Genomic DNA, 24541 nt, shown 5'->3' on the forward strand with positions numbered 1-24541 from the left:
AGACCAGCCGCTCCCGGCACTCACAGCCTGCTGCTCTTTCCCACACGGATCGGAATCGCCGGCAGCTCCAGGTCTGACCGCCCTCATCATCGCCGGGGCGAGCGCGGCAGCCGCTGGCCTCCTCCTCCTCCTCCTCCTCGTGGCCTTTGTCTGCTTCAGAAAAACCCGAGCCAGTAAGTGCCCTGCCCAGCGAGGGAAGGGTTAAACCTGCCGCTAAGCAGGGCGGGATGGGGCCATGGTTTGGAGAGGGATGGTGCCGGGAAAGCCCAGGAGCAGGGGGGGCAGCAGAGGGCGTTGTTACATGTGTAACCCCTGTACACACACAGCTGTCCCACCCCAGAGGTGGCTGCATTTCAGTGCTGAGCGAGAGGTCCCATATAACGAGCCATTGGCACCGTGCCTCTCAGGTAACTAGGATGCCAGGGGAGCTGATCGGCCTGTGGATCAGGTTCGTTATAAGGAGTCACTAACGAGGGAGGATTGGGGACAGGAAAAGCCCCCCCGAGTTAATCTGCCCCACCCCCAGCGCATGCTCTGGTGTTACGCTGCCCCCTGCTGGTCCGGCCCCCCCGCAGCAGGGATCCAGGCTCAGCCCCAGAAGCAGAGGGGGCCCTCCCAGACCCCGCATCCCTGCTGCCCTGTGGGGGGTGAGTGGCCGGGCGCTGGGACCGGGGGATCCCGATCGGCTCATGGGGGATTCTGGTTTTTGTCCCTCTGCAGGAAAAGGAGCCGCACCGAGACCCAGCAGGTAGGAACCCCGGGTCCTCTCCCTCCTGATCGACCTGCCTGGGTCACAGGACTCCTGGGTTCTGTCCCCGGCTCTCGGAGGGGAGAGGGGGTTGGGAACCAGGACTCCTCAGAGGTGACCTGGGTCTGCTGAGAGTGGAGGGGCACAACCCCAGAACAGTTGGAGTCACACCACGCCCCCCCCCACTCCCAGAAAGCAGTGACCCCCCCCCCCCGCCCCCCAGGTGCTGCTCCCAGCTGTTCCTCCACACCTGCCTCTGCCTCTCTGTCACGGACTCCCAGGGGGTGCCCACTCTTGTCCCCATGCGGTCCCTGGGGGGAACCCCCTTCAGTGCGATGGCCCTTCTCGGGGGTCCACTTTCTCTCAGGGCTTAGGCCCCTCCACCTCCTGGAGCCGCACCTCTCCGAGTCTTAGCATGCCTGTCTCTGCCGGGGGCCCCCACAGGGAGTCCACTCGCTCTGGACCCCCGGGGCCCCCCACGCCCAGAGGGAATAATGCCCCCCTGATCTCTAGCCTGGAGCGACTCTCAGCCAGCGTAACACAGGAGGGTTTATTGAGCGTCTGAACCCAGCACAGGAAACTCTCAGACCCCTCAGGCCTGGCCGCCCTCCGCACAGCACATCCCAGTCTCCCCTGCATCCAGGTGGGCTCTGCCTGCCCCCTCGCTCCAGCCCCGAGCCCCCCTGCTTCCCAGCTGGGCATCTGATCTCACCGGCCCCAAACCCCCCCCCCCCGCATTGTCTTCTCTCCAGGTAAGCAGGGTCGCCTGGGCCCCCTCTCCCCTCTTCTGTCCTCTGGCCCCTCTGGCTGGAACCGGCTGGTCCGGTCACCGGGGTCCTCTCTCCTCAGCCCATTGTCCTCCCACTGGCCGGACCCGGCTGTGACTCCCGAGCTGGGCCTCCCGGTCACCAGGTCACCGGTCGCTGGGGTCTCCAATCTCCAGGCCATTGGCCGGGGTCCCAAGTTCCGTCGCGGGTCCCCTGTACCAACCAACTCCCTCTCCCATCACCTCGTGAAACCCGTAACACCCAGGGAAACTGCGTCCCACCTACTCTGCATGCAAACCATTGGAAAAACCAAGGGAAAAAAAGAAAACCCCCCAACTTCGTCACACTCTCCCTGTCCAGCGCAGCTCCCCAGCTCAGCTGCTCCTCAGGGAGGGGGCCCGGCTGCACCATGTGACTGAGCAATTGAGGGGGGGGGTCATGTGACCCTGCATGCCCCCACCCACATTTTGCCTCTGCCTGGGTTCTGTCCCCGCTCTGACAGGGGAGTGGGGTCCAGTGGTTGTGGCGGGGGGGGGCCTTAGGGAATAGGGTTCAGTGCGGGGCAGGATGGGGGGCTCTCTGGGTGTGTTGGGGAATCTCCCCGCAGGTGGGGGATATGACATTTACAAGTGGATTTTCTCTCTTTTAGCACTATCCTGTTGGGGAAGTTGGAGGCCTTGGCTCAGCAAGACCCCATCTGTGAGTAACACACCGAAGGGGGTACCAGGGTGCAGGGCCCCTGGGGAGGGGCAGGGCTTGTGGGGGCTCCACCCATACGGGACAGGGCCTGATTTACAGCTGCTGCTGGGTGGGGCTAAGGAGAGGGTCCCAGAGGTAGCTGGTGTCAGCTGAGCTTCTTGCCTCCCTCCCCACCAGCTCCCTGGAGGTCACCCTCCCCTCCCCCTCTAGTTCAGGGACTCCCTCTGTGAGCCCCCCATTCTACCCCACCAGGCCTGGGGCTTTGTGTGTCCCCCCTTCACTTCTCCATCGGACCTTCCCAGCCAGTGACCTGGGGGGAATCCCCATCCACTCCTGGCTCCCAGCCCCCTGCTCTAACCACTAGACCCTACTCCCCTCCCAGAGCCAGGGAGAGAACCCAGGAGTCCTGACTCCCAGCCCCCTTCCTGCCATAACCCCCTAGACTCTGCTGCCGTCTCTGTGCCTCAGTTTTCCTCTCTGTAACATGGGGCTAATGACCATGGCCCATGCTGTGGGGCGGGGGAGGGGTGGCTGTGCTGGTTTCTGAGCCCCCTGGATGGACGGTGGGGTCGGAGCTAGGTGTGGGGTCCTGCTCTGGGCCGGCCGGGGGTGCAGCTCAGCGGGTTTCTCTGTTTTGCAGACTCCTCCGTCGACGAAGGGAAAGAGACACAGACCCTGGTAAGTGTCCCTGTCTGCCCACAGGCCCTGCCCCTCAACCTGACCCACATGGGCCCCACTCACCTTATCTGGCACACTCAGTATTTTGGGGTGGGGGTCGGGTTGCTGGGAGGGGCTTATGGGATCGCAGCTGGGATTGCCAGTGTGTGTGTGTGTGTGTGTGTGTGTGTCCCTGTCACCCCCTGTGGGAGGGGACAAGCCCTGCTCTGTGTGAATGTGTGTGTGGGGGGTTGGTGCACACACGCACACCCCAGTGACTCTCTCCCCTCCCAGCCCCAGGAGCCCGACCCTGGCACCGATGGTCTCACCTACGCCGAGCTGGACCGCCAGGCGCTGCATGCCAAGCCGGGGGGCCCGGCTCCTGCCCCTGAGCCCACCCAGCCCAGCGTGTACGCCGCGATCAACGTGAGCCGGGGGGCCCCGCAGTGAGAGCCCCCCACAGCCATGGGGCACCGGCCCCCAGGGGGCGACAGACTCACTGACTTGAAGGCCAGAAGGATCCATCGTGATCATCTGGGGCGAGCTGCTGCACATCGCAGGCCACAGAGCCTCCCCCGCCCACTCCTGTAGCAGGCCCCTCGCCTCCGGCTGAGTCACTGACAGCCTCAGATCACGGGCTACAGACTTCGAGTTCCAGAGAATCCACCACTGACACTAGCTGAAACCTGCCAGTGCCCCGCGCCCCAGGCCACAGACGAAGGGGAAACCCCCCAGGGTCTCTGCCAGTCTGACCCGGGGGGGGGAAATTCCTTCCTGACCCCAGACACAGCGACCGGTTAGACCCTGAGCATGTGGGCAAGACCCTCCAGCCAGACACCTGGGAACGGATCCTCTGTCGTCACTCAGAGCCCTCCCCAGCGGGTGCCCCGTCTCCGGCCGTCGGAGAGATTTGCCGCTAGCAGTCGCGGCTCGGCTCCCTGCCGTTGTGGGACGTCTCCTCATCCCGTCCCCTCCAGAAACGTCTCAAGCTCAGTCTTGAAGCCAGTGAGGTCCCTGGGAGGCTGCTCCAGAACTTCGCTCCTCTGGCGGTTGGGCCGTGTCTACACTACAGAGTGTTGTCGGCAAAAGGCGCTACGATGACGTCGCTATTGCACGTTCCCGCTGTGCTTCCTCTGCCGGCAGAGCGCGTCTGCCTTTGGTGCGCCACCGTCCACAGCGAGAGCAGTGCATTGTGGGTAGCTGTCCCACCATGCTACTCGGCACCTTCGGCAGCGAGGACTTGTGGGCAGGCGGGGTGGATCGCAGCGCGTCATGGGGGCGGCTCAAGGTCCCATGGTGCCTTATATTCTCTCCCAGCATCCCACACTCTTCCGACTGCGTTTCGCGGCATTTTCCAACGGCCCCTGTTCCCGGGGCACCCGCCACCCCTGTGCAAAAGGATGGATCCCTCCCGGCTCTCCACTGCGGTGAACGCAGCGCGGCTGGTCAGGCAGTATGCCACGAGCTCCCAGTCTGAACAGGGATCAGAGCTGCCCGAGAGGCTGGGTGCCATGGGAAGAAACAACACCAGCTTCCTTCTGGCATCACGGGGCGGCTGCACACGGCGGAGTGTCGCTTTGGGGCTCGGGAAACGAGCGCTGAGTGGTGGGATCACATTGTGATGCAGGTCTGGGACAGGTGACGTGTGTGTGGGGGTACGCGGGGGTCACATGTCCCCCCCGATTTCTGCCAGGGTGCGAGTTGGCCTGTGCGTGCGAAAGGCACCAGCAGCGGGTGCTCCTGCTGAGACACACTCGGTGTGGCCCAGAGCCGGGAAGTGAGACCGGGCTGGCAGCGCAGCTCTCTGCCGGAGGGGCACGGGGAAGCCGGCTGAGTCCCATCCCTTCCTCGCCCGGCAGCCGCATGGTCCCCGTGAGAATAACTCCTCTTCACGGGTGACACAGGTCTGGTGAACTAAATATTAAACCGGCAGGGAAATGTATGTACCTGCTCGAGTTCAGGTCTGGACTAGCCTGCCTGGGTGCGCAGAAGGGGGAGCTCAGGGAGTCGGGGCGAGATGGGGGAGGCAGTGGGGGCTGGGGCAATATGGGGGGGGCTGGGGAAGGCAGCAGGGGCCAAGGTGCCAAAATACAAGTTCACCTAGGGTGCCATTTTCCCTAAGGACGACCCTGACAGGGCCGGTCTTAAGTGTGGGCGAGGTGGGCGACCACCCAGGTGCCGTGGTCACGAGGATGTTGCTGGAGCGGGCCTTGGCAGTCACCAGGAAGCTGGCCGTGGCTGTGGTGGTGGTGGGGAGCCCGTCATTGCGCCCCCCCGTCCCCACTATCTGCAGTTACCCGTCGCCCGGTCTGGGATGACAAGCCGCGGTCGGATGCGGGAAGCCTCCTTCCTGGACCTGTGTGCGGAGCTCGCCCCAGCCCTGCGGCGCAAGGACACCCAGATGGGAGCAGCCTCTCGTGGAGAAGTGCCCGGTGATCGCTGTGTGGACGCTGGACCTGACCATCTTGCGATAGGAAGATGAACATCAGTAGGAAGGGAACTTCTCCAGGGTGTTGCAGGCACCTGTGGATCACCATGGGCATTTCACTGACACCAGCGTGGGGTGGTCCGAGAAGGTGCATGATGCACACATCTTCAGGGACAAGCAGAGACTTTTTTTCCACACCAGAAGATTTTTGTGGGGGATGTTGACATGCCCAGAGTGATCCTGGGAGCCCCGGCGGAGCCCCTGCTCACAGGGCTCATGAATCCTGATACGGGAACCCTGGACAGCAGCAAGGAGCCCTTCAAAACCAGGCTGAGCAGGTGCAGCACGACCGCAGGGGGAGCCAACCCGACCCAGCCTGGAACAGCGCCAGCCGGGCCAGGTACTGGGGCAGGGGAATCACCATAAAACAAGCCCTGGAAATAGGTTCGTGGTGCCCAAGGAGCAGCCCCTGGGAGTTGGGGCTGGTTGGGTGGGACGGGGACAGTCCATGCACTCCTGGTGCATGGGCCCAGACACCAGGGGGAGGGGCAACCTGACCCCCAGATCCCCAAATGCCTCCTGCCCTGCAGGTCACTGCCCGGAAGCTGCTGGGGGCATGCTGGGGGGTAGGGCAGTATCTGGGGGACCTGGCTGTGGAGTTGAGCCCAGCTGGGCGCCTGAGTCCTGGGGCAATAACCCTGCTTCTTGGGATGCATGATGTCCCCCTGGCAATAGGAGTGAGCATTACCCAGAATTCCCTCTGCTCTTACTTCCCCTCCCCCCACTGGGGTCTCAGGGGACCCCTGACCCACCCCCCAATAGATATTCTGCTGCATCTGGCTGGGCCCTGGGCATCGCCGGGACATGGGGGGCAGTGGGTGACATCCCAGCCTCCCCCCGTGCGCACTGCCTGGCTGTGATTGGCAGGAGCCGAGATACCCTGGGGATGGGCTCACTGCACACCTGGGGCAGAGTTACTGTGGGGTAGACAGAGGGGTCCTACAGGGGTGCCAGGTGGCTCGGGGAAGTTCACCCACCTGGGCAACCCCATGGCCAGGGAAGCGGAGGCTCGGCCCCCTAGGGCAGCAGGACGCAGCCTCCCTTGAGGGGTCCTCTCCTGGCAAGGCCCCATCGGCACCTAGGTCCAATACAGTGACAAGTTATTTAAAAGACTCTGCTCGCTATCCAAAATGTTCTTCTGACCCCAAAGGGTCAGCCACGTTACCAGGTCAGTGTGGGTTTGGATCTTACCCAGAATACCAGACTACCGGCCAGTCCAAAAATGATTAGGGGACTGGAACACATGAGTTATGAGGAGAGGCTGAGGGAACTGGGATTGTTTAGTCTGCGGAAGAGAAGAATGAGGGGGGATTTGATAGCTGCTTTCAACTACCTGAAAGGGGGTTCCAAAGAGGATGGCTCTAGACTGTTCTCAGTGGTAGCAGATGACAGAACAAGGAGTAATGGTCTCAAGTTGCAGTGGGGGAGGTTTAGGTTGGATATTAGGAAAAACTTTTTCACTAGGAGCGTGGTGAAGCACTGGAATGCGTTACCTAGGGAGGCTGCCTAGAAGTTTTTAAGGTCAGGCTTGACAAAGCCCTGGCTGGGATGATTTAATTGGGGATCGGTCCTGCTTTGAGCAGGGGGTTGGACTAGATGACCTTCTGAGGTCCCTTCCAACCCTGATATTCTATGATTCTATTATTCCTTTAATGTCTAAAGCTAAAGGTTTATTATAAAGAGAAAATTAAAAACCAGAAGAGAGATGTTGAATGGTAAAACAGTCCCGTACATACAAAGACTCCAAAGTCCATAGATCAGGTTCCTAGCAGTGTTGGTGAGTTTGCTGGCTTGAGAGTCCCTCTGGAGGCATCCATAGCTTGGATGGGTCATTCAGTCTTGATGGGCCGTCAAGCAATCTAGGCAGTGCTGATGCCCGGCAATCTGGGGGTGTCATCCAGATGCCCAGCACAAGTTTGGAACTACAGACGTACCAGACATATAACTTGCAATACAAAGGTGATACAAACACATAAACGAGATTATCATACCTGGCAAATTATAACATTTTTGCAGATACCTTACATGGCATATCATAACTCATTGCAATTTTACAATATTGGTATTCATAATATTCTAATGTGTCCCCCAAATTCCATACAGCATCGCAGGGAGAGCACCACCTGTGTCTGTGGGGAGCCCGGGGCACTGTGGGGCCGGGCACTCGATAACTAACCCTTTCCCAGCTGGATTTCCTGCTCTGCCCGCTCCCTTTCCTTAGGGCCAGGCACCCGGCATTTCACAGCCACGGTCACCCCACCCGCCTGACACCTGCCCCTTCACAGCCAGCTCCTGCTGGGGGGTCCCCATCGAGTCTAAACCAGACGCCCCCTGGTTACAGCCTCCCCCTCAGAGATCCAAGTCATCTCCTGTCCATCCAGGGCCTCACTGGTCAAGGTGCGTTTGGCCCTAAATCCCCCCAGCAGTACCAGAGCTCATCATCCAGCCCCAAACCAGGCCCTACCCCATCCTGCAGAATCCCAGCCCCCTCTTCAGGGTCCTGAGACAGAGCCACCAGCCCCCTGTGTATGGGGCGCTGCATCTCGCCCTGACACTGGAATAATGGCATTTGCGGCTCCCCGAGTGTCTGTCCCCATTCTTCAGTGGACTCCCCCAGCCCCTTTTCTCTCTCCCCCATTTCTCCCTAGACCTCCCCGCCCTGTCTTTCTATTGTATAAATGCCCAGAGCTTCCTTCTCCCCTGCCCCACAAATCTCCCCACCCCAGGGGGCGGCTGTGATACGGAGCCTCCCAATGTCCCCCTCGTGGTGGGTTCAGCCAACGAAGGTGAGTGAGAAGTTCAGGCAGCGTCACGAGAACCTGGACGAATGAACGTTGCGGGGAAAGTTGGCAAGACAGAAAGACGGGATTCGTCCAACCCGAGCAGCCGCCGGACAGACCCCACGGGCCGGGCTGGGGCCCGCCTGGGACACGGGAGAAGTGGGGGAGCAGAAATCCATGACCCAAAATTGGGGGGTCAGAAATGAGGCCTCATTGGTGGACAAAACATCGAGGGGATGGAATGTCCCTCCTACCACCCCTTTCAGGGTGTGTTTAGGACCCTTCATTTTTTGTTTTTATTTTATTTAATATTTCCCGGGACTGTATTGGTGTTTATTACGACAACAACATAAACAGGTGAAAATTGGTGCAAAAAACTATTAATAACTTTTGTGGGTTAATATCAGGGTTTATTGTGGTGGACAGAAGGACAGCGGGAAAAAGTATTCTGTAAATTAGTGCTCTGAATTCCGTTCATCACTGTGGTTTGCTGCAGAACTAAACCAGGACTCAAAACACAAGGCCACCTCGGAGTTCAAGAAAACAATATATCTCTCATCCCCAAATAAAGCTTTTCATCTGAATAAACAGTTTACTGCTGTAGACTTACAGCTATTAGCCTATAACTTTGATGCCACCCCATTTCCAGGGCATACACTCCACTTCATCCTTTTCTCCTGTTTTTCTTTTTTTAAACTTGCGAATACTTCCTTGTGTTCTGAAACACATTCTGAGACAGATTGTCATTTTCTTCCCATTTTAGTGTGTCAGATCTTTAAACCGTTCTGAAATGTGTACGTGGTGGGCGGGAGATTCATTGGTACATTCAGATGCGTGCGCACGCACTTCAGAGCTTGCGTGCCTGCGTATTTGTTTATTGGGTGTGTCATAAATATAAAGGGAAGGGTAAAAACCCTTTCAATCCCTCCTGGCCAGAGGAAAAACCCTTTCACCTGTAAAGGGTTAAGAAGCTAGGATAACCTCGCTGGCACCTGACTCAAATGACCAATGAGGAGACAAGATACTTTCAAAGCTGGGGCGGGGGGGGAAACAAAGGTTCTCTCTGTCTGTGTGATGCTTTTGCCAGGACCAGAGCAGGAATGCAGGTCAGAACTCCTGTAAAGAGTTCGTAAGTAATCTAGTTAGATATGTGTTAGATTCTGTTTTATTTAAATGTCTGATAAAATAAGTTGTGCTGAATGGAATGTATATTCCTGTTTTTGTGTCTTTTTGTAACGTAAGGTTTTGCTTAGAGGGATTCTCTATGTTTTGAATCTGATTACCCTGTAAGGTATTTACCATCCTGATTTTACAGAGGTGATTCTTTTACTTTTTCTTTAATTAAAATTCTTCTTTTAAGATCCTGATTGCTTTTTCATTGTTCTTAAGATCCAAGGGTTTGGGTCTGTGTTCACCTATGCAAATTGGTGAGGATTTTTATCAAGCCTTCCACAGGAAAGGGGGTGTAGGGCTTGGGGGGATTTTGTGGGGAAAGACGTTTCCAAGCAGGCTCTTTCCCTGTTATTTTTGTTAGACGCTTGGTGGTGGCAGCAAAAAGGTCCAGGGACAAAAGGTAAAATAGTTTGTACCTTGGGGAAGTTTTAACCTAAGCTGGTAAGAATAAGCTTAGGGGGTTTTTCATGCAGGTCCCCACATCTGTACCCGAGAGTTCAGAGTGGGGAAGGAACCTTGACAGTGTGTATCTTCTAGACTAATCCATAGCCTTACTTTAGCTGGCAGCTCTGCATATCCACACAGACCAACATATTACCAGAATACTGATCTCTCATGCAATGGATTGTATTTTCCTAAGAAAACAAGTTACTCTTCATATATTTGAATGATACAAAAGTAGGATGAAAATTGGAATAAACCGAATTTATGAAAAACCCAGGATTTTTTGGGGTACAAATCAGTTTAAACTGAAAACGAAGGGGCTTAGGTGCGCTATACCCACCACCGGGGCGCCTCCTTGCAGCCAGGTCTGGGAATGAGCTCATAGCCTGTCCGACACCCCCTCCTTCAGTCTCTCGCTCTGGGGTCTTGCGCTCGCTCTCTGGAGTTCAGCTGCTCCCCCTGCATTGCTTGGGGTGCCCCCTGTCGCAGTGCCTTCATGGGTCACAACTGAGAATACCAAATTCAGGACAAGCTGCTGTGAAAAAGAGCAGACGTACCCCAAATCTGGTGGTTATTCTTCCTTGAGATATACCAGACCAGCAACAAAAGTAAACTTCTGTCTCACCACACTGGCTATCAAGAAGTCAGAAATGCAGCCTCCTTAGGTATTCCAGTCCTCGATTCAACACCAAACACAAGACTTAATGATGTGTGGTTATTTAAAAACAATTTCATCAAACAAAAGGGTTCTTCTGATCCCAAAGGACCAGCCAGACACTGAGGTCAATATATAACTCAGATCCTACCCAATAATCATGCTGTTGCCAATCCTTTAGTATCTAATATCTAAAGGTTTATTTATAAAAAGAAAGAAAGAAAGAAAGAAAGAAAGAAAGAAAGAAAGAAAGAAAGAAAGAAAGAAAGAAAGAAAGGTGAGATTTAAAACTGGCTAAAGGAATCAGTTATACACAATAATTGCAAAGTTCTTGGATCCATCTGTACCAAATGACTGGAGGACAGCTAATGTGAGGCCAATTTTTGAAAAGGGCTCCCGAGGTGATCTCGGCAATTACAGGCCGGTAAGCCTCACTTCAGTACCAGGCAAACTGGTTGAAACTATAGTAAAGAACAAAATTGTCAGACACACAGATTAATTTAATTTGTTGGGGAATAGTCAACATGGTTTCTTTAAAGAGAAATCATGCCTCACCAATCTACTAGAATTCTTTGAGGGGGTCAAGAAGTATGTGGACAAGGGGGATCTGGGGATATAGTGTACTTAAATTTTCAGAAAGCCTTCGACAAGGTCCCTCACCAAACGCTCTTAAGCAAAGTAAGGTGTTATGGGATAAGAGGGAAGGTTCTCTCATGGATCGATAACAGGTTAAAAGATAGGAAACAAAGAGTAGGAATAAATGGTCAGTTTTCAGAATGGAGAGAGGTAAATAGTGGTGTCCCCCAGGGGTCTGTACTGGGACCAGTCCTATTCAACATATTAATAAATGATCTGGAAAAAGGGGTAAACAGTGAGGTGGCAAAATATGCGGATGATACAAAACTACTCAAGATAGTTATGTCCCAGGCAGACTGCAAAGAGCTACAAAGGGATCGCACAAAACTGGGTGACTGGGCAACAAAATGGCAGATGAAATTCAATGTTGATCAATGCAAAGTAATGCGCGTTGGAAAACATAATCCCAACTATACATATCAAATGATGGGGTCTAAATTAGCTGTTACCACTCAAGAAAGAGATCGTGGAATCATTGTGGAGAGTTCTCTGAAAACTTCCACTCAATGTGCAGCGACAGTCAAAAAAGTGAACAGATGTTGGGAATCATTAAGAAAAGGATAGATAATAAGACAGAAGACATCCTATTGCTTCTATATAAATCCATGGTACGGCCACATCTTGAATACTGCATGCAGACGTGGTCACCCCATCTTGAAAAGGGTATATTGGAATTGGAAAAGGTTCAGAAAAGGGCAACAAAAATGATTAGGGGTATGGAATGGCTGCTATATGAGGAGAGATTAATAAGATTGAGACTTTTTAGCTCAGAAAAGAGATGACTAAGAGGGGATATGATAGAGGTCTATAAAATCATGACTGGTGTGGAGAAAGTAAAGAAGGAAGTGTTATTTACTCCTTCTCATAACACAAGAACTAGGGGTCACCAAATGAAATGAATAGCAGATTTAAAACAAATAAAAGGAAGTATTTCTTCACACAATGCACAGTAAACCTGTGGAACTCCTTGCCAGAGGATGTTGTGAAGGCCAAGACTATAACAAGGTTCAAAAAAGAACATGATAAATTCATGGAGGATAGGTCCGTGATGTTGCAGTCCATAATGTTTTATGGAAATATGCTTATGAGTGTGAATATGGTGTAATTGGAATATGCTTTATGCAAAAGATCTCTTGTAAGGTATCATAACAAAAATTATAACCTACTGAATATATTCCTCCTATTTGTATGTATGTATCATTCTTGTATCTGAAGCTAGCAATATAAAGTATAACTCTGAGGTTCTATTGTAATTATGCAAATTGTGAGCTATTGATGGTGGTTTAGAATCTTGATGGCTCCCATTGACTAGGACAATTGGTTGTGAAACGCTTTGTTTACTTAAAAAGAAAAGGAGTACTTGTGGCACCTTAGAGACTAACCAATTTATTTGAGCATGAGCTTTCGTGAGCTACAGCTCACTTCATCGGATGCATCATGCTCATGCTCAAATAAATTGGTTAGTCTCTAAGGTGCCACAAGTACTCCTTTTCTTTTTGCGAATACAGACTAACACGGCTGTTACTCTGAAACCTGAGCTTTGTTTACTTGCAAGCCTTCCTGTGTTCCGTGTGAGCCAGCCCAGGAAGAGTGGAGGCTTGAGGGATACTGGAATCCATCTTAAACCTTGTGCTTTTTCATTTAGAAGGTGGGGTGGGGACCCAGAGAGACAAAAGATTCCCTCCTTTTGCCAAAGCTATAAAAGGGAGTGGAACAGAACAAAAGGGGCAACCAGGCATGAGAACACCCCTGCTTTTCACCTGAAATGACTGGAACTAACAAGAACTGTACCAGGGGAAAGAGCCCAGACTAAGAAGGAGTCTAGTCTGTGAAAGAAGCTTATTGGAACATCCCTGAGGGTGAGATTTTACTTGTAAACAGAAAAGGAGTACTTTACTCCTTTTCTTTTTGTGAATACAGACTAACACGGCTGTTACTCTGAAACCTACCTGTAAACAGTTTCTTAATGTATTAGGCTTAGACTTGTGTGTTTTTGCTTTATGTCTTACTTTGTTCGGTCTGTTATTACTTGAAACCACTTAAATCCTACTTTTGTATTCTTAATAAAATCACGTTTGTTTATTAATGAACCCAGAGTAAGTGATTAATACCTGGGGGAGCAAACAGCTGTGCATATCTCTCTATCAGTGTTATAAAGGGTGGAGAACTTATGAGTTTACCCTGTATAAGCTTTATACAGAGTAAAACAGATTTATTTGGGGTTTGGATCCCATTGGGGACTGGGTGTTTGGGTGCTGGAAGCAGTTTAAACTGCTAAGCTGTTTTCAGTTAAGTCTGCAGCTTTGGGGGAGTGGACCAGACCTGGGTCTGTGTTTGCAGCAGACATAGCATGTCTGGCTCAACAAGGCAGGGTTCTGGAGTCCCAAGCTGGAAGGGAAAATGGGCTCAGAGGTAATTCCAGCATGTCAGGTGACAGTCCCAAGGAGGTCTCTGTGACTGAACCTGTCACAAGGTCCATCAATGGCTATTAGCCAAGATGGGCAGGGATGGTGTCCCTAATCTCTGTTTGCCAGAAGCTGGGAATGGGCGACAGGGGATGGATCGCTTGATGATTACTTATTCTGTTCATTCCCTCTGGGGCACCTGGCTTTGGCCACTGTCAGAAGAGAGGATACTGGGCTAGATGGACCTTTGGTCTGACCCAGTATGGCTGTTCTCATGTTCTTATCAGGCTTGTAGCAGTGATGGAATAAAATGATGGCTTGTTGAGTCTCTGGTTGCTTCCAAATCACCGGAAGATCCTCAGTTCCTTGGTTCAAATGCTCCCATTGCTATAAGTTCATAGTCCAGAGGTGTGAGCAGGAAAGAGGCAAAATGGAGGTGTTTCCAGGGCCATTTATAGCTTCTGCCAAGTGAAGGGAAACCCATCGTTCTCCCGTGGAAATTACAGGGAACAAGATGGTGTTTGGAGTCACATGTCTGTGCATGCTGTCCTTAGTCATTGTAGAGGCCATCCCAGGAAAGGCCATTCAGTGTAGACAGGCAGCTCCCCTGGTCTATTGTGAGTTAAGTGTTCTTTGATGGGCAACTCAACTTGAATAGTTCCTTCACAATCCGCCGGCTAATCACCTTGTTGTTACCACAGGAGCAAACTGTGAAATACAGGTACGTGGTTAATATTCATAACTGCAGATAAAAAAATGATACATGCAACCACAGTCAGCCAATCACAACCTCTCCATAGACACCTCACTGGACATACTTTGTACAAGATTTGTTGCAATTATATAACGGTAGCAACAACGATCGACATGGTCATATTTTAATCCGATAACATCACAACCCCTCTTTGGGGTCTGCGGTCGCTCTGCTCCGCCTCGTCCAGGGTAGCAAAGTCCCATTGGATGACAGCCCCAGGCAGGCTGCTGCTTCGCTCCCCATTCGTTCTGTGCCACGGCCCCCGTGGCTGGTAGGGGAAGCCCGGCCCGCCTGCTACTCCAGGGTCCAGCCCAGGGACCTATAACCAGCAGCCAACCTTTGTCCTGTTCCAAACCTCGGCTGCTTCCTCCCCATCAGGGTCCTTCTCCACCCCCCTTGGGGCCCCTTCCCTCGGGGTGGGCACCCAGGGGGTCTGTTCTCCCCGCTTTCCTCCCTCTCCTCTCTAGGCCCAGAGACCTGGAGACCTTCACCCAGCAGCCCCCGTGTAGCTCCTGCTTTCACAGCAGCTCAGCCTGCCCCTCGCCCAGCCCGGCATCAGCATCAATTCAGAGCTGCTCAGCCCCGACTCTCCCCCAGGTGCCACCTGCCACGGGGTTCATGGGCCCTTTCTCTGGACTCGGGTCCTTAAAGAGACGGGGGGAGAGAAATTGGCTTCACCCTCGTGACTGCCACCCCCCATCTACTGAGTGATTTAGCCACCGACGCTTCAGGGCCCCCCCACGGCAGAGCTTCAGGGGGAGCTGGTTGGGGGGAGCCGGGAGTTTGAGGGAAGACGGTTGGGGGTGTCTGGAGGGGGGTTGTGGGGAGAGGGGCCGGGGGGGGGACGACGACAGGAGTTTGAGGGCAGAAAGCCTCCCTTCCGCGAAGCTCAGAGCTGGGGGGCAGGATTGTTGAGGAGTCTGAGGGGGAAGCCAGCACCCCCCAAGTGTCAGCTGGGCTGCCATTTCTACCCCCAGCAGCCTCCCCTCTCACTGCCCCCACCTCACCCCCCCCCTCAGCTCCAGCCCCCTCAGGGTCCCCCATGTTCTTTTCTGTCCCCTCAGTGTCCCCTGCACATCCCCTCTGCCCCACATTCCCTGCCCCATAATGGGCCCAACCCCACATTCACCCCTCCTCCTCCCCCTTCCCCTCTAGACAGTTTTGGGGGGCAGGATTGTTCCCTACCCCAAGCTGAGGTGTCGGCCATCTTAGTTAGGGGGCAGCATGGACACCCTGCGAGGGCTGTGGGATGGCCATGTTAACTGAGGGCAGCCAAGGGCTTCCTTCCCTTGGGGAGCAAAGGGAGATAGCAGCCATGGCTAGTGGGGGGCTGTGAGGGGGGACAGGCTGGGGGCAGGGGAGTCAGGCTGGGGGGGGAAGGGGAATGACCCTGCTTCACAATGTATCTGCTGCTTATCTCTCTCCTGCTCCTGGGGCGAAAGCTCCTGGGGGGCTGGTGAGCAGAGGGGTCGGGGTCCTGGCACGAGGGGGCTGATTGAAGGAGGCTCATTGGGACCCTTCGGCCATGCAGCTGACGTACCTTTAATGCAGCCCCGGCCCAGCCCAGGGCTGTGTGCGAGCCCCGGAAGGGCAACACCGCAGTGATTACACCAGTAGTCCTGGCCCGGCTCCACCCCCGGGCTCTAACCCCTAGTCCCCACTCTCCTGTCTGGCTGGTCCTTTGTTGCAGTTGTAAGTTTGGCTGTGGGCATCTCCCAACCTCACGCCATATTTCAGTAGCACACACAGCAATGCCTCATCACTTCCCCCACCAGGGTCACACGTACAATCCAATAGGACATTAATGTTCAGGACAGCAAGACTTTTAAAATGATCCCTCACAAGGCAGACTTTCAGCCGTGTTCGTCTGCATCAGCAGAAAGAACGAGGAGTCCTCGTGGCACCTTACAGACTAATAAATTTGTTAGTCTCTGAGGTGCCACAAGTACTCCTCATTCTTTAAGGCAGACTTTGTATCTAACCTATCATAATTCTATCATAGTGGTGAATGGGGGGGCTCCGTGGTGCTACTTTGGGGTACAGATTGCCACACTGTGGTATCACCACAGTGCGGCCAGGGCCTGGGAAAGAGACCTTGGAAGTTTGAGGAAAAAAATGTCAACTTCCTTTCCTGTGCAGAGACAGCTGTTTGTGGTGTCCCCATGCCCACAGGGTGGAGTGACTTGTTTCCTTTAAGTTTCCCCATATTTTCCTTATTTTTTTAATGAGTTTCTGTTTAATAAATGGTATGTACTGTTAAGGAAAAGTTAGCATATGTGCATATGTGACTTCATTTTGGTTTGGGGCCCACCATTGTCTGAAAGCAAACACATCATGCACCAGGAGGAGTGTTCCTTAGATACTGCATTCCTGTGAACTCCCCCACCCTTGTTTCCAGCCTGTCTCGACTCCCAGTTTCTGTTCTTTGTCTGTTCCTAACTCCCTGCCTCCTGGCCTTGATGCGAGCCTCCCATCCTGATAAGAAAGGCTACTGGTGCATTGCTTTAGGACCCTGTTGTGTAGTTGAAGTAATGGTTTAGCACGGGGGATGCACTTAGCAGGGATAGGTGGTAGATAAGGGAAGGGTTTGTCTATCGGCTAAGGTTTCCGATGCACAAGGGCAACATGCTTTGCTAAAAGGTATATAATCTCTGTATAACCTGCATTCGGGGTCCCCTCCTGATTAGCAGGGGGGCACAACGCTCGAGCGTAATAAACTTAGTATCTTTGGGAACTCTGCAGTTGTGGACTTTGTTCGTGAGCCTCAGCCTAGACTCGAACTGTGCATGACCAATTAGGTATAATTCGTAACAGTGCTCTGAACTCTATGTAATGATCAGTGGGTCAGGGAAGCAACCGGTGCAAAGAGAGTGCCTGTGAGACCCTCTGCAAGGAGCAGCAGGGCTCTGGGACTTTGCGGGGGACAGGTTGAAGGCAGGGGAGTGAAGGGATTAGAGGGGAGATGGGCTGAGATCAGGGAGGAAGTGGGGACAGGAATTTGAGGGGAGACAGAAAGGGGTGGTTGGGTGGGATTTAGAGGGGAGATGGGAGAGAGAATGAGGGTTGGAGCGAGGACAGGGAGAGGGGGAGATGGGTCGAGTTTGGTGCGGGGTGGAGGAGTTTCAGGAGACACAGGACCGGGGCAGAGAGGACGGGGATTTGAGGGGAGATGGGATGGGGCTGGGGGAGTGTAGTTTTGAGGGGAGATGGACTAAAGTCCGGGCAGGAGAGATGGAGGTTGGAGGTGGGATGGGGGGAAGGGGTTCCCCTCTCACAGAGTTGGGGTCGGCGGATGGGGGCAGTTTTGTTTTCCTGCCAAAACTGAGCTGGGGCACCACTGGCCGGGAACAGGGGGAGCGAGGGTCAGGCGATGCCCACCAGCCCCCATGGCCATTGGAGAGATTCACCCTGAAATGCTCAGGAGGGGAGAACCCAGGCACCCCTAATCACGGGGGCAGCTTCCATTTCCCCTCATTCCCTGTCACAGCCCTGCCCCCCAGGTCCTGCCCCTCAGCCCCCTGGCTGCCAATGTTCCCCCACGTTATCCCACCTCCCATATTCCCCTGCCCCCCACCCCCACATTGCTCCTCCTAGCCCAAGTAGGCGCCATTTCCCAGAGGGCAGCCTGGCACCAAGCCCACTGGGAACACTGGGAGATGGCGGCCATCTTAAGTGAGGGCGGTGGATGGGCATTTGAGGGCAAATGGGGCAGGAGATGGGGGTGTGAGGAGGGATGGGCTGTGGAGGGGGCAGGGTGTGAGGGGGGCAGGCTCGGGGAGATTTCAAGGGGAATAGACCAGGGGGTAAGATGGGAGATGTGGGGGCAGGCAGAGGTAGGGGGCGTTAGTTGTGGGTGACAGGGGGGAATGATTCTGTTATGCAGCGAATACGCTGCTCATCCCCCTCTTGCTCCGTGGGGCCGAGAGCAGCTATGGGGGGAAGCTCCCGTGCGGTTGTGGGGCGGCTGGCGAGCAGTCGGGTGGGGGATTTAAGAAGCCCATTGGAACAATCTGGCCAGCCTGAACCATCTTCTAATGCTGCCCCCGAGGCACGGTGCCCCCGGCATTAGAAAGTCCCTGGGTCTCTCCCTGCTGGTGACCCGTTGGGGGCCCGGGTTGGAATTTCTCTTTCTCCGATTTTCTTTTGAACCTGGTTGATTTAATTCACATGCTGAGAAAAGCCCCTTAGAACCAGGCGTTACGGTGTAAACCCGTCATCATTGCTCAGCTTTGGGGCAAGGGGCAGCAAACCCAGGCGTCCCCCATCGCGCCCGCTCCTCACACGGTGCCACGGCTCGTGTCGCAGGTGGGCAGGTTGGCAGGCTGAGCGGGAAGGCTGCAGAGTCAAACCCTCCAGCACCAGGAAATGCCATAGTTAAGTTTTCCTTAACTTTGCCCCCTTTAATTGCATGATCACGTATTCATTTTACCTACGTGGGTCACCAGCCAGCTTTGAACTCAGAATGCAACAAACCAGGCGGTGTGTGTGTGTGTGGGAAGGAGGGGGTGTCTGTTTGTGAATCTGCATGGAAATACAGTAGAACTAGGGTGACCAGATGTCCCAATTTTATAGGGACAGTCCCGATTTTGGGGGCTTTTTTTTATATACGCACCTATTACCCCCCACCCCCGTCCCGATTTTTCACACTTGCCTTCTGGTCACACTAAGTAGAACCTGAGAGTTATGAAAACCTGGGGAATGGAGGTTGTTCACAACTGAAATATTCACTCCTCTGAACAAAACGTTACTGCTGGTCTTTCAAAAGTTTACAACTGAACAGTGACTTCATACAACTGCACATGGGCTTCGTACGGCTTCGAAACTTGACTGTGACAAAGAAAAATGCTGCTTTTAACCATCTTAATTTAAATGTAACAGGCACAGAAACACTTTCCTTCCCTTGTCAAATCTTTCTTTTTAAACTTCCCCTTTATTTCTTTAGCAGTTTATGTTTAACACAGACCTGTTCTGTATTTGCTTGTTTTTTTAAGTTATCTCTGTTGCCATCTGATAGGTCACTTCCTTTTGCAAATGAGGTGTGTGGTTGATTGGTCAGTTCCTAACTCTGGGGCTCGACTGTAGTGGTCAGTGGAAGATTGAAGACAAGACCCTGTGGTCTCCTGGCTCCCAGCCTCATGCCCCTTCCCCAATGCTGGAGGGTGCACTGCAGGTGATCTCTCCCCCCACCCCACAGAGACATAGACAAGCTGGGAGCTGCATGCTGCTTGGCCAGGCTGATGGGCCCAGGGTTTCCTGGGTTTTGCAGAGACCTCTGCTTGCTTTGCCTGTGCTAGATTTCACCTGCAGATTAGAGACAACATGTGACGGACATAGGAGAAGATGACACATCATCAACTTCCTGTAGCTGGAGTCACCAGCTGAGTTCCTTATTTGGGGCTCAGTGGAGCTGGGCTTTGGGGCGTTGGGGGCAGTGCTGAGGGGCACCCCGCTGACCCCATCATGGCATTTGCTTTCACAGTCCTCTTCCTCGGTGAGTATCAGAGACAGCCAGGGCTTGTGTCCATGGGGGAAATCTGAGACCAGGGCGTGTGCCTGTGGCAGGGGGGTAGGGGGGGCAGGTCTGAGGCCAGTGTATGTGTCCATAGGGGGGATCTGAGACCACAGCGTGTGCCCATTGTGGGGGCAGCAGATCTGAAACCAGGGTATAGGATCCAGTTGTTCTGAGATCTGATCCCTAACGGCCCATCTCCTTTACAGGCTGCTGGCTCGCTGGGCGGAGCGGGATGTCAGGAGGTGAGTTTCTGTGGGGAATGGGGGAGCTGGGGGAATTTCCACATTAAGGACGAGGGGTGGGGGGTGCCAATCCCCCAAAGGGATGATCCTGTCAGATCTCTGCTCCCCTCCACACCCAGAGGTGTGGACTGAGACCTCGCCCCACTCATTATAGGGATGGGTACCACACAGGGAGAATTCACCTGCACTCAAAGCTCTGCCCCCCAGGAAATACAGAGTGAAGGCACCAGCCACCCCACAGCGCCCCCGAACTGTGCCCGGGGAGCTGGCGGTAGCCATGGGGAATGGGTCAGTCAGAGCAGAGCTGTAAGAAGTGGATGCGCAGAGGGACTGGAGCAAGGCACCGTTGTGTCTCACCCTCAGCTTGCTGCACACGCACGTGTCACTGCTTTGCTCGTGGGTCAGGCTCAGCCTGACCCGGCATTCGGAACATCCCGTTGGAAATATCCCGTCCCCAGATGGGCCCCCAGCACCGGGCAGAGCAGAGCTAAATCCCCAGTGGCTGACAGCGGTTTGGGCTGGAGCAGAGCCGGAGTTTGGGCCCCAGGGGTGGGCAGGAAAATGTTAGAACAACCGGGAGATTTTGCAAACGTGTTTTTCGGAGCCTTTGCTCAAAGGACTCAGAGTTGTCCCACGAACTCCACCCGGCGCTCCTGTGTGTACAGCACATTGCCGGACAATTGGAGTAAACGTGGTTTTTAGAATATTCTAAAGAATAATCCATGTTCAGCCCAACCCCAGCAGAGCTGCCGCTGGGCTACAATGTTAGAGAAACAGGAGGGTGATTCTGATCTCAGCCCCCGGGGTCAATCCGGAGTCACTCCTGACTGCAGCGGGGGCAGGGCTGAATTGACCCTGGAGAAATGAAGGAATCTGAGACGGGAAATCTCCTTCCCCCCTGCTGTGTCTCTCCCGGCTGTGAGCCAGGGGCCGGGCCTGCACCCAGGGACTGGACGGGGGGCGGGGGGTAAGACGCTGGGGCGACAGACAGGCAGAGGATTGAACCAGACGGACGCGGTTTGTGTCACCCCGACTTACTGCCTGTTTGTTTGTGAATCCAGAGGGGTCCCTCCCCAAACCCTCCATCTCCGTCAGCCCCGGTGGGGTGATCCCCGTGGGGGGAAACGTCACCATCCAGTGTTGGCATCAGCGCCTGGGCATGAGGTTCCTCCTCTACAAGGATGGAGACGGGAACTATCTGAGGTACACGGACCCTGCTGGCTCTGAGGCTGAATTTCTCATCCCCAGCGCCAGACGGAAACATGGGGGCAGCTACACCTGTCGTTATAGCAACACAACAGGACCTAGTCGCTACTCGGAGCCCAGCGACCCTGTGCAGATCATTGTAGCAGGTGAGGGGCCCAGCCCGGCACCTCGGCTCCCAGCCCCACACCCAGCCAACCCTGCTCCCAACCCCACGCCCAGCCAGAGGCAGGGCACCTGGCCTTGGAGCCGGAGGTGGGAAAGTTTGGGGGGCTCTTGGCTGCTGGGGGATCTCGTACCCCAGCCCCCGAAGAAGTTCTGTCCCCTGCCCAGACGAGGGTGGCCCTGTTTGAGGCTGGGCCGGAGGCAGGGAGCCGTCACCCCGGGATCACCCCAGAGCTGTGGGCTGTTGTCGGGTGTCTGCCCTGCAGCAGGGGGCCGGCGGGCGGCAGCCGGGCTAGCTCTGACGGAGCTGAAAATAGCAATGTAGCCGTGGCCGGGCAGGACTAACCGCTCGCGTGTGCACCCGGCGCCCTGGGCGGGCTTAACTCTCACAGCCTGTCTCCTGTGCGCAGATCCCAGCTTACCCAGACCCTCCATCTCTCTGAGCCCCACTGGGGTCACCACCCCAGGGGCAAACGTCACCATCCGGTGTCAGGGGCAGCGCCGGGACGTGAGGTTCTTCCTGCACAAGGCTGGAGACCGGGACCTGCCGCGACACATGGACCCTGCTGGGAACGGGGCCAAGTTCCACATCCCCACCGTGGGCCGGCAGCACGGAGGGAGCTACAGCTGCAGCTACCGGCCCCGATCAGAGCCCTTCGTCTCCTCGCAGCCCAGTGACCCTGTGCAGCTGGTGGTAGAAGGTGAGGTGCCTGGCTTGGCATCCACGCTCCCAGCTGGACCCTCGCCGGGGCCAGGGGATGGGCTCCATGCTGATGGGACTCTCAGAGCCAGGCTCTGCCCTGAGCCCAGCAGAGGGGACGCCCAGCCAGGGAGTGGACATGGCATGGGTGGCGGGTATAATAGGCCAGTGGCTTCTCAGGCCGGCCGGCCCAGGGCTGTGGTTGGCCGACTGGCTGGGGGCTGGGGCTACGCGGGCATAGTACAGGGCTGGGGTTGCTCAGGGTGGCTGGGGATGCTTGGCATTGCATGGCTGGGGCTCGGGTTGGTTGGCTGGCTGGGGCTGACCCAGGACTGGGGCCAGTCCGTGGTTCCTCTGATGGTGGGGGACTGGCCTGGGGGTTCTCCGGCTATGGGAGTGGGTGGCGAGGCGGTGCCTTGTGCAGCGTGGGGGGGCTGCAGGGCTAACCTCCCGGAAAACGGGGGTCCACCTGCCGCTCATGGAGGACAGAGTCACTGGGGGGAGCAGCAGCTGATGGAAATTTGAGTCCGAGGAAGGGGGGATCCCTGCCCCCAGGGGAGCTGCAGAGCAGGGGTCCTCTTGCAGAAGGATACTCCCCGTCTTGGGGGATGCACAGAGGCCTCGGGGTCCAGGGGCTGCTCAGCCATCCCCTCCCCACTCCCCTGGACACCCAGCACTCAATGGGGAGCTGTGCTGGTGAGGGGCCGGTGGCTGGGTTGCCGTGTCAGCCCCTCCCCACCCGGGGTCTGTGTCTCACGGCCTGTGTCCTTCTGCTCCCAGATCCCACTCTGCCCAAGCCCTCCGTCTCTGTCCGCCCCAGCCGGGGGTTCGCTACGCAGGAGGCGGTCGCCGTGTCCTACCCCAGCGACCCTTCATCGCTGGGGGTGAGAGGTGAGGGCCCCAGCTTGGCGTCTCCTGGTCACTCTGCCCCAGGGCCCAAGCAGCAAGGGGGTAGGGGGGGAGACCCCCTTGGCCAGTTAAACGGGCTCGTTCTGCTCAAAGAGCAACCCCCAGTGGGATCCACGAAGGGCTGGGGCTAGGTGGGGAGAATGGCTGGAGTTACTAGGGGTATGTGAGGCCCAGACACCACGGGGAGGGGCTCCCTGCAGTGGGATGGATCGAGGGGTTCGCACGGGGACACAGACACAGACAAGGTGGGGGGATGGGGATAGGGAGCTGTTGCGGCTTCCTGTCCTGGGGGGCAGGAGCAGGAGCGGGCCCCGGTGGGTCTGACTGCACCAACCCGCCTCCCCCTTTGTCACCCCCAGATTACACCGGGGGCAACATTGTCTGCCTGGCCCTGAGCGCCGGGGTCCTGCTGGCCCTAGTGCTGATCCTGGCCGAGGCTGCCCACAGCTGGAGGAGGGGCGGGCAGTAGGTGAGGTGAGCTCCCCACACCCCGCAATTCCCCCCACTACAGCCTGGCTGCCTCCGCGTTGGGGAAGGGCAGCGGGGTCACCCTCACCCCGAGCGACGTGACGCTGCATCGTCAGGATGGAGCCGGAAGGACCAGTGCAGCCGAATCCGTCTGAGCATCCGGATGGGCCCAGCTCGGCGTGGGGCTGGGGGAGGGGCTGTGTCAGGGCCTCCATCTAGGGGTGGCGGAAATGGCTAATGGCAGCGGGGATGGGGAGTCTGCGCCACGGGGCGCCCTGGGGAGAGCTCCGGGTCCTACAAGACGGCTGGGCCATCAAGGCATCAAGGACAGGGCTTCATGGGCAGCACCCCCCGCTCATGGTCTCCGGGACACGCTCCGATACAGCCACGCCGGAGAGGACGTGGGATTGACCCCCATGCCTGAGCCGCCCGGGGGTCGTTCGCACGGTTGTGGCTGTGGAGCCTGCGAAGTGGCCCACCTGCGAGCTCCCCTGTAAAACCCACGGGCAAGTTCCCCAGCTGTGCCAAGGCCGCGGGAACCGGGGGAAATTGGGGACGACGCTGAACGTTGTAACCCAGGTGAGAGAACCAGCCACAGACGCTGGGTTGGTCTGACCCGAAAAGCCCCCTGGCTACAGCCCCACGACTGTCGATATCGCGCTGGGGGAAAACAGAAGCTGGAACCGGGAGTTAATAGCCCCAAATTGGCGGGAGGGACTTTGGGCCAGCACAGAGAGATGTCCCCAGCCAAGAGGCCCTGCAGGCCAGACTTGGAGGGGGATCGTAACGCTGGGAAGAAGGGTCCTGCCATCTAGCACCTGAGGGCATCTGGCCACCGCCAGAACAAGTGTCTGACCTGTGTGTGATGGGGTCCCCAAGGAGCAACCCGGAATGTGGGACCCCCTCCAAAGCCACTAACCTGGCCTTCCTCTCACACTGTGATGGTGATGTCAAGCTGCGAACCTCGGAGAGGCTCTGCAGTCACACAGCCATCCACAGGCAGGGACCCACCCAAATGTGTTACACGAATGATCTCCCAGCCACTCAGGTACCATCAACAGGGGGGCTCCAGCCAATTCCCGCCAGCTCCCCAGCCTTGCACCCCAGACTGGTACCATTCTACCCTGGTTAGAAGC

General features: G+C 55.7%; 3 protein-coding genes and 1 long non-coding RNA gene across 9 annotated transcripts in view; 1 reads left to right on the forward strand and 3 right to left on the reverse strand.

Moving 5' to 3' along the window:
* Positions 1 to 24541, forward strand: part of LOC119564877 (immunoglobulin superfamily member 1-like) — a 967916-nt gene that overhangs the window by 928465 nt on the left and 14910 nt on the right. The window contains exon 13 of the mRNA XM_043534610.1: positions 21739 to 22029. Coding sequence (XP_043390545.1) covers positions 21739 to 22029 — 291 coding nt within the window. The remainder of the gene's footprint in view (positions 1 to 21738; positions 22030 to 24541) is intronic.
* LOC119564866 (immunoglobulin superfamily member 1) overlaps positions 1 to 24541 on the reverse strand; it is a 999687-nt gene that overhangs the window by 717231 nt on the left and 257915 nt on the right. The gene's annotated exons all lie outside the window — the stretch shown is intronic.
* LOC119564865 (immunoglobulin superfamily member 1) overlaps positions 1 to 24541 on the reverse strand; it is a 798058-nt gene that overhangs the window by 574481 nt on the left and 199036 nt on the right. The window lies entirely within an intron of this gene.
* LOC122463653 overlaps positions 20802 to 24541 on the reverse strand; it is a 33854-nt gene continuing 30114 nt past the window's right edge. The window contains exons 3-4 of the long non-coding RNA XR_006287226.1: positions 20966 to 21363; positions 20802 to 20867 (exon numbers count right to left, since the gene is read on the reverse strand). This is a non-coding gene — a long non-coding RNA (uncharacterized LOC122463653). The remainder of the gene's footprint in view (positions 20868 to 20965; positions 21364 to 24541) is intronic.

This window comes from Chelonia mydas, chromosome 23 (genome assembly GCF_015237465.2).
Source record: "Chelonia mydas isolate rCheMyd1 chromosome 23, rCheMyd1.pri.v2, whole genome shotgun sequence".
NCBI lineage: Eukaryota > Metazoa > Chordata > Testudines > Cheloniidae > Chelonia > Chelonia mydas.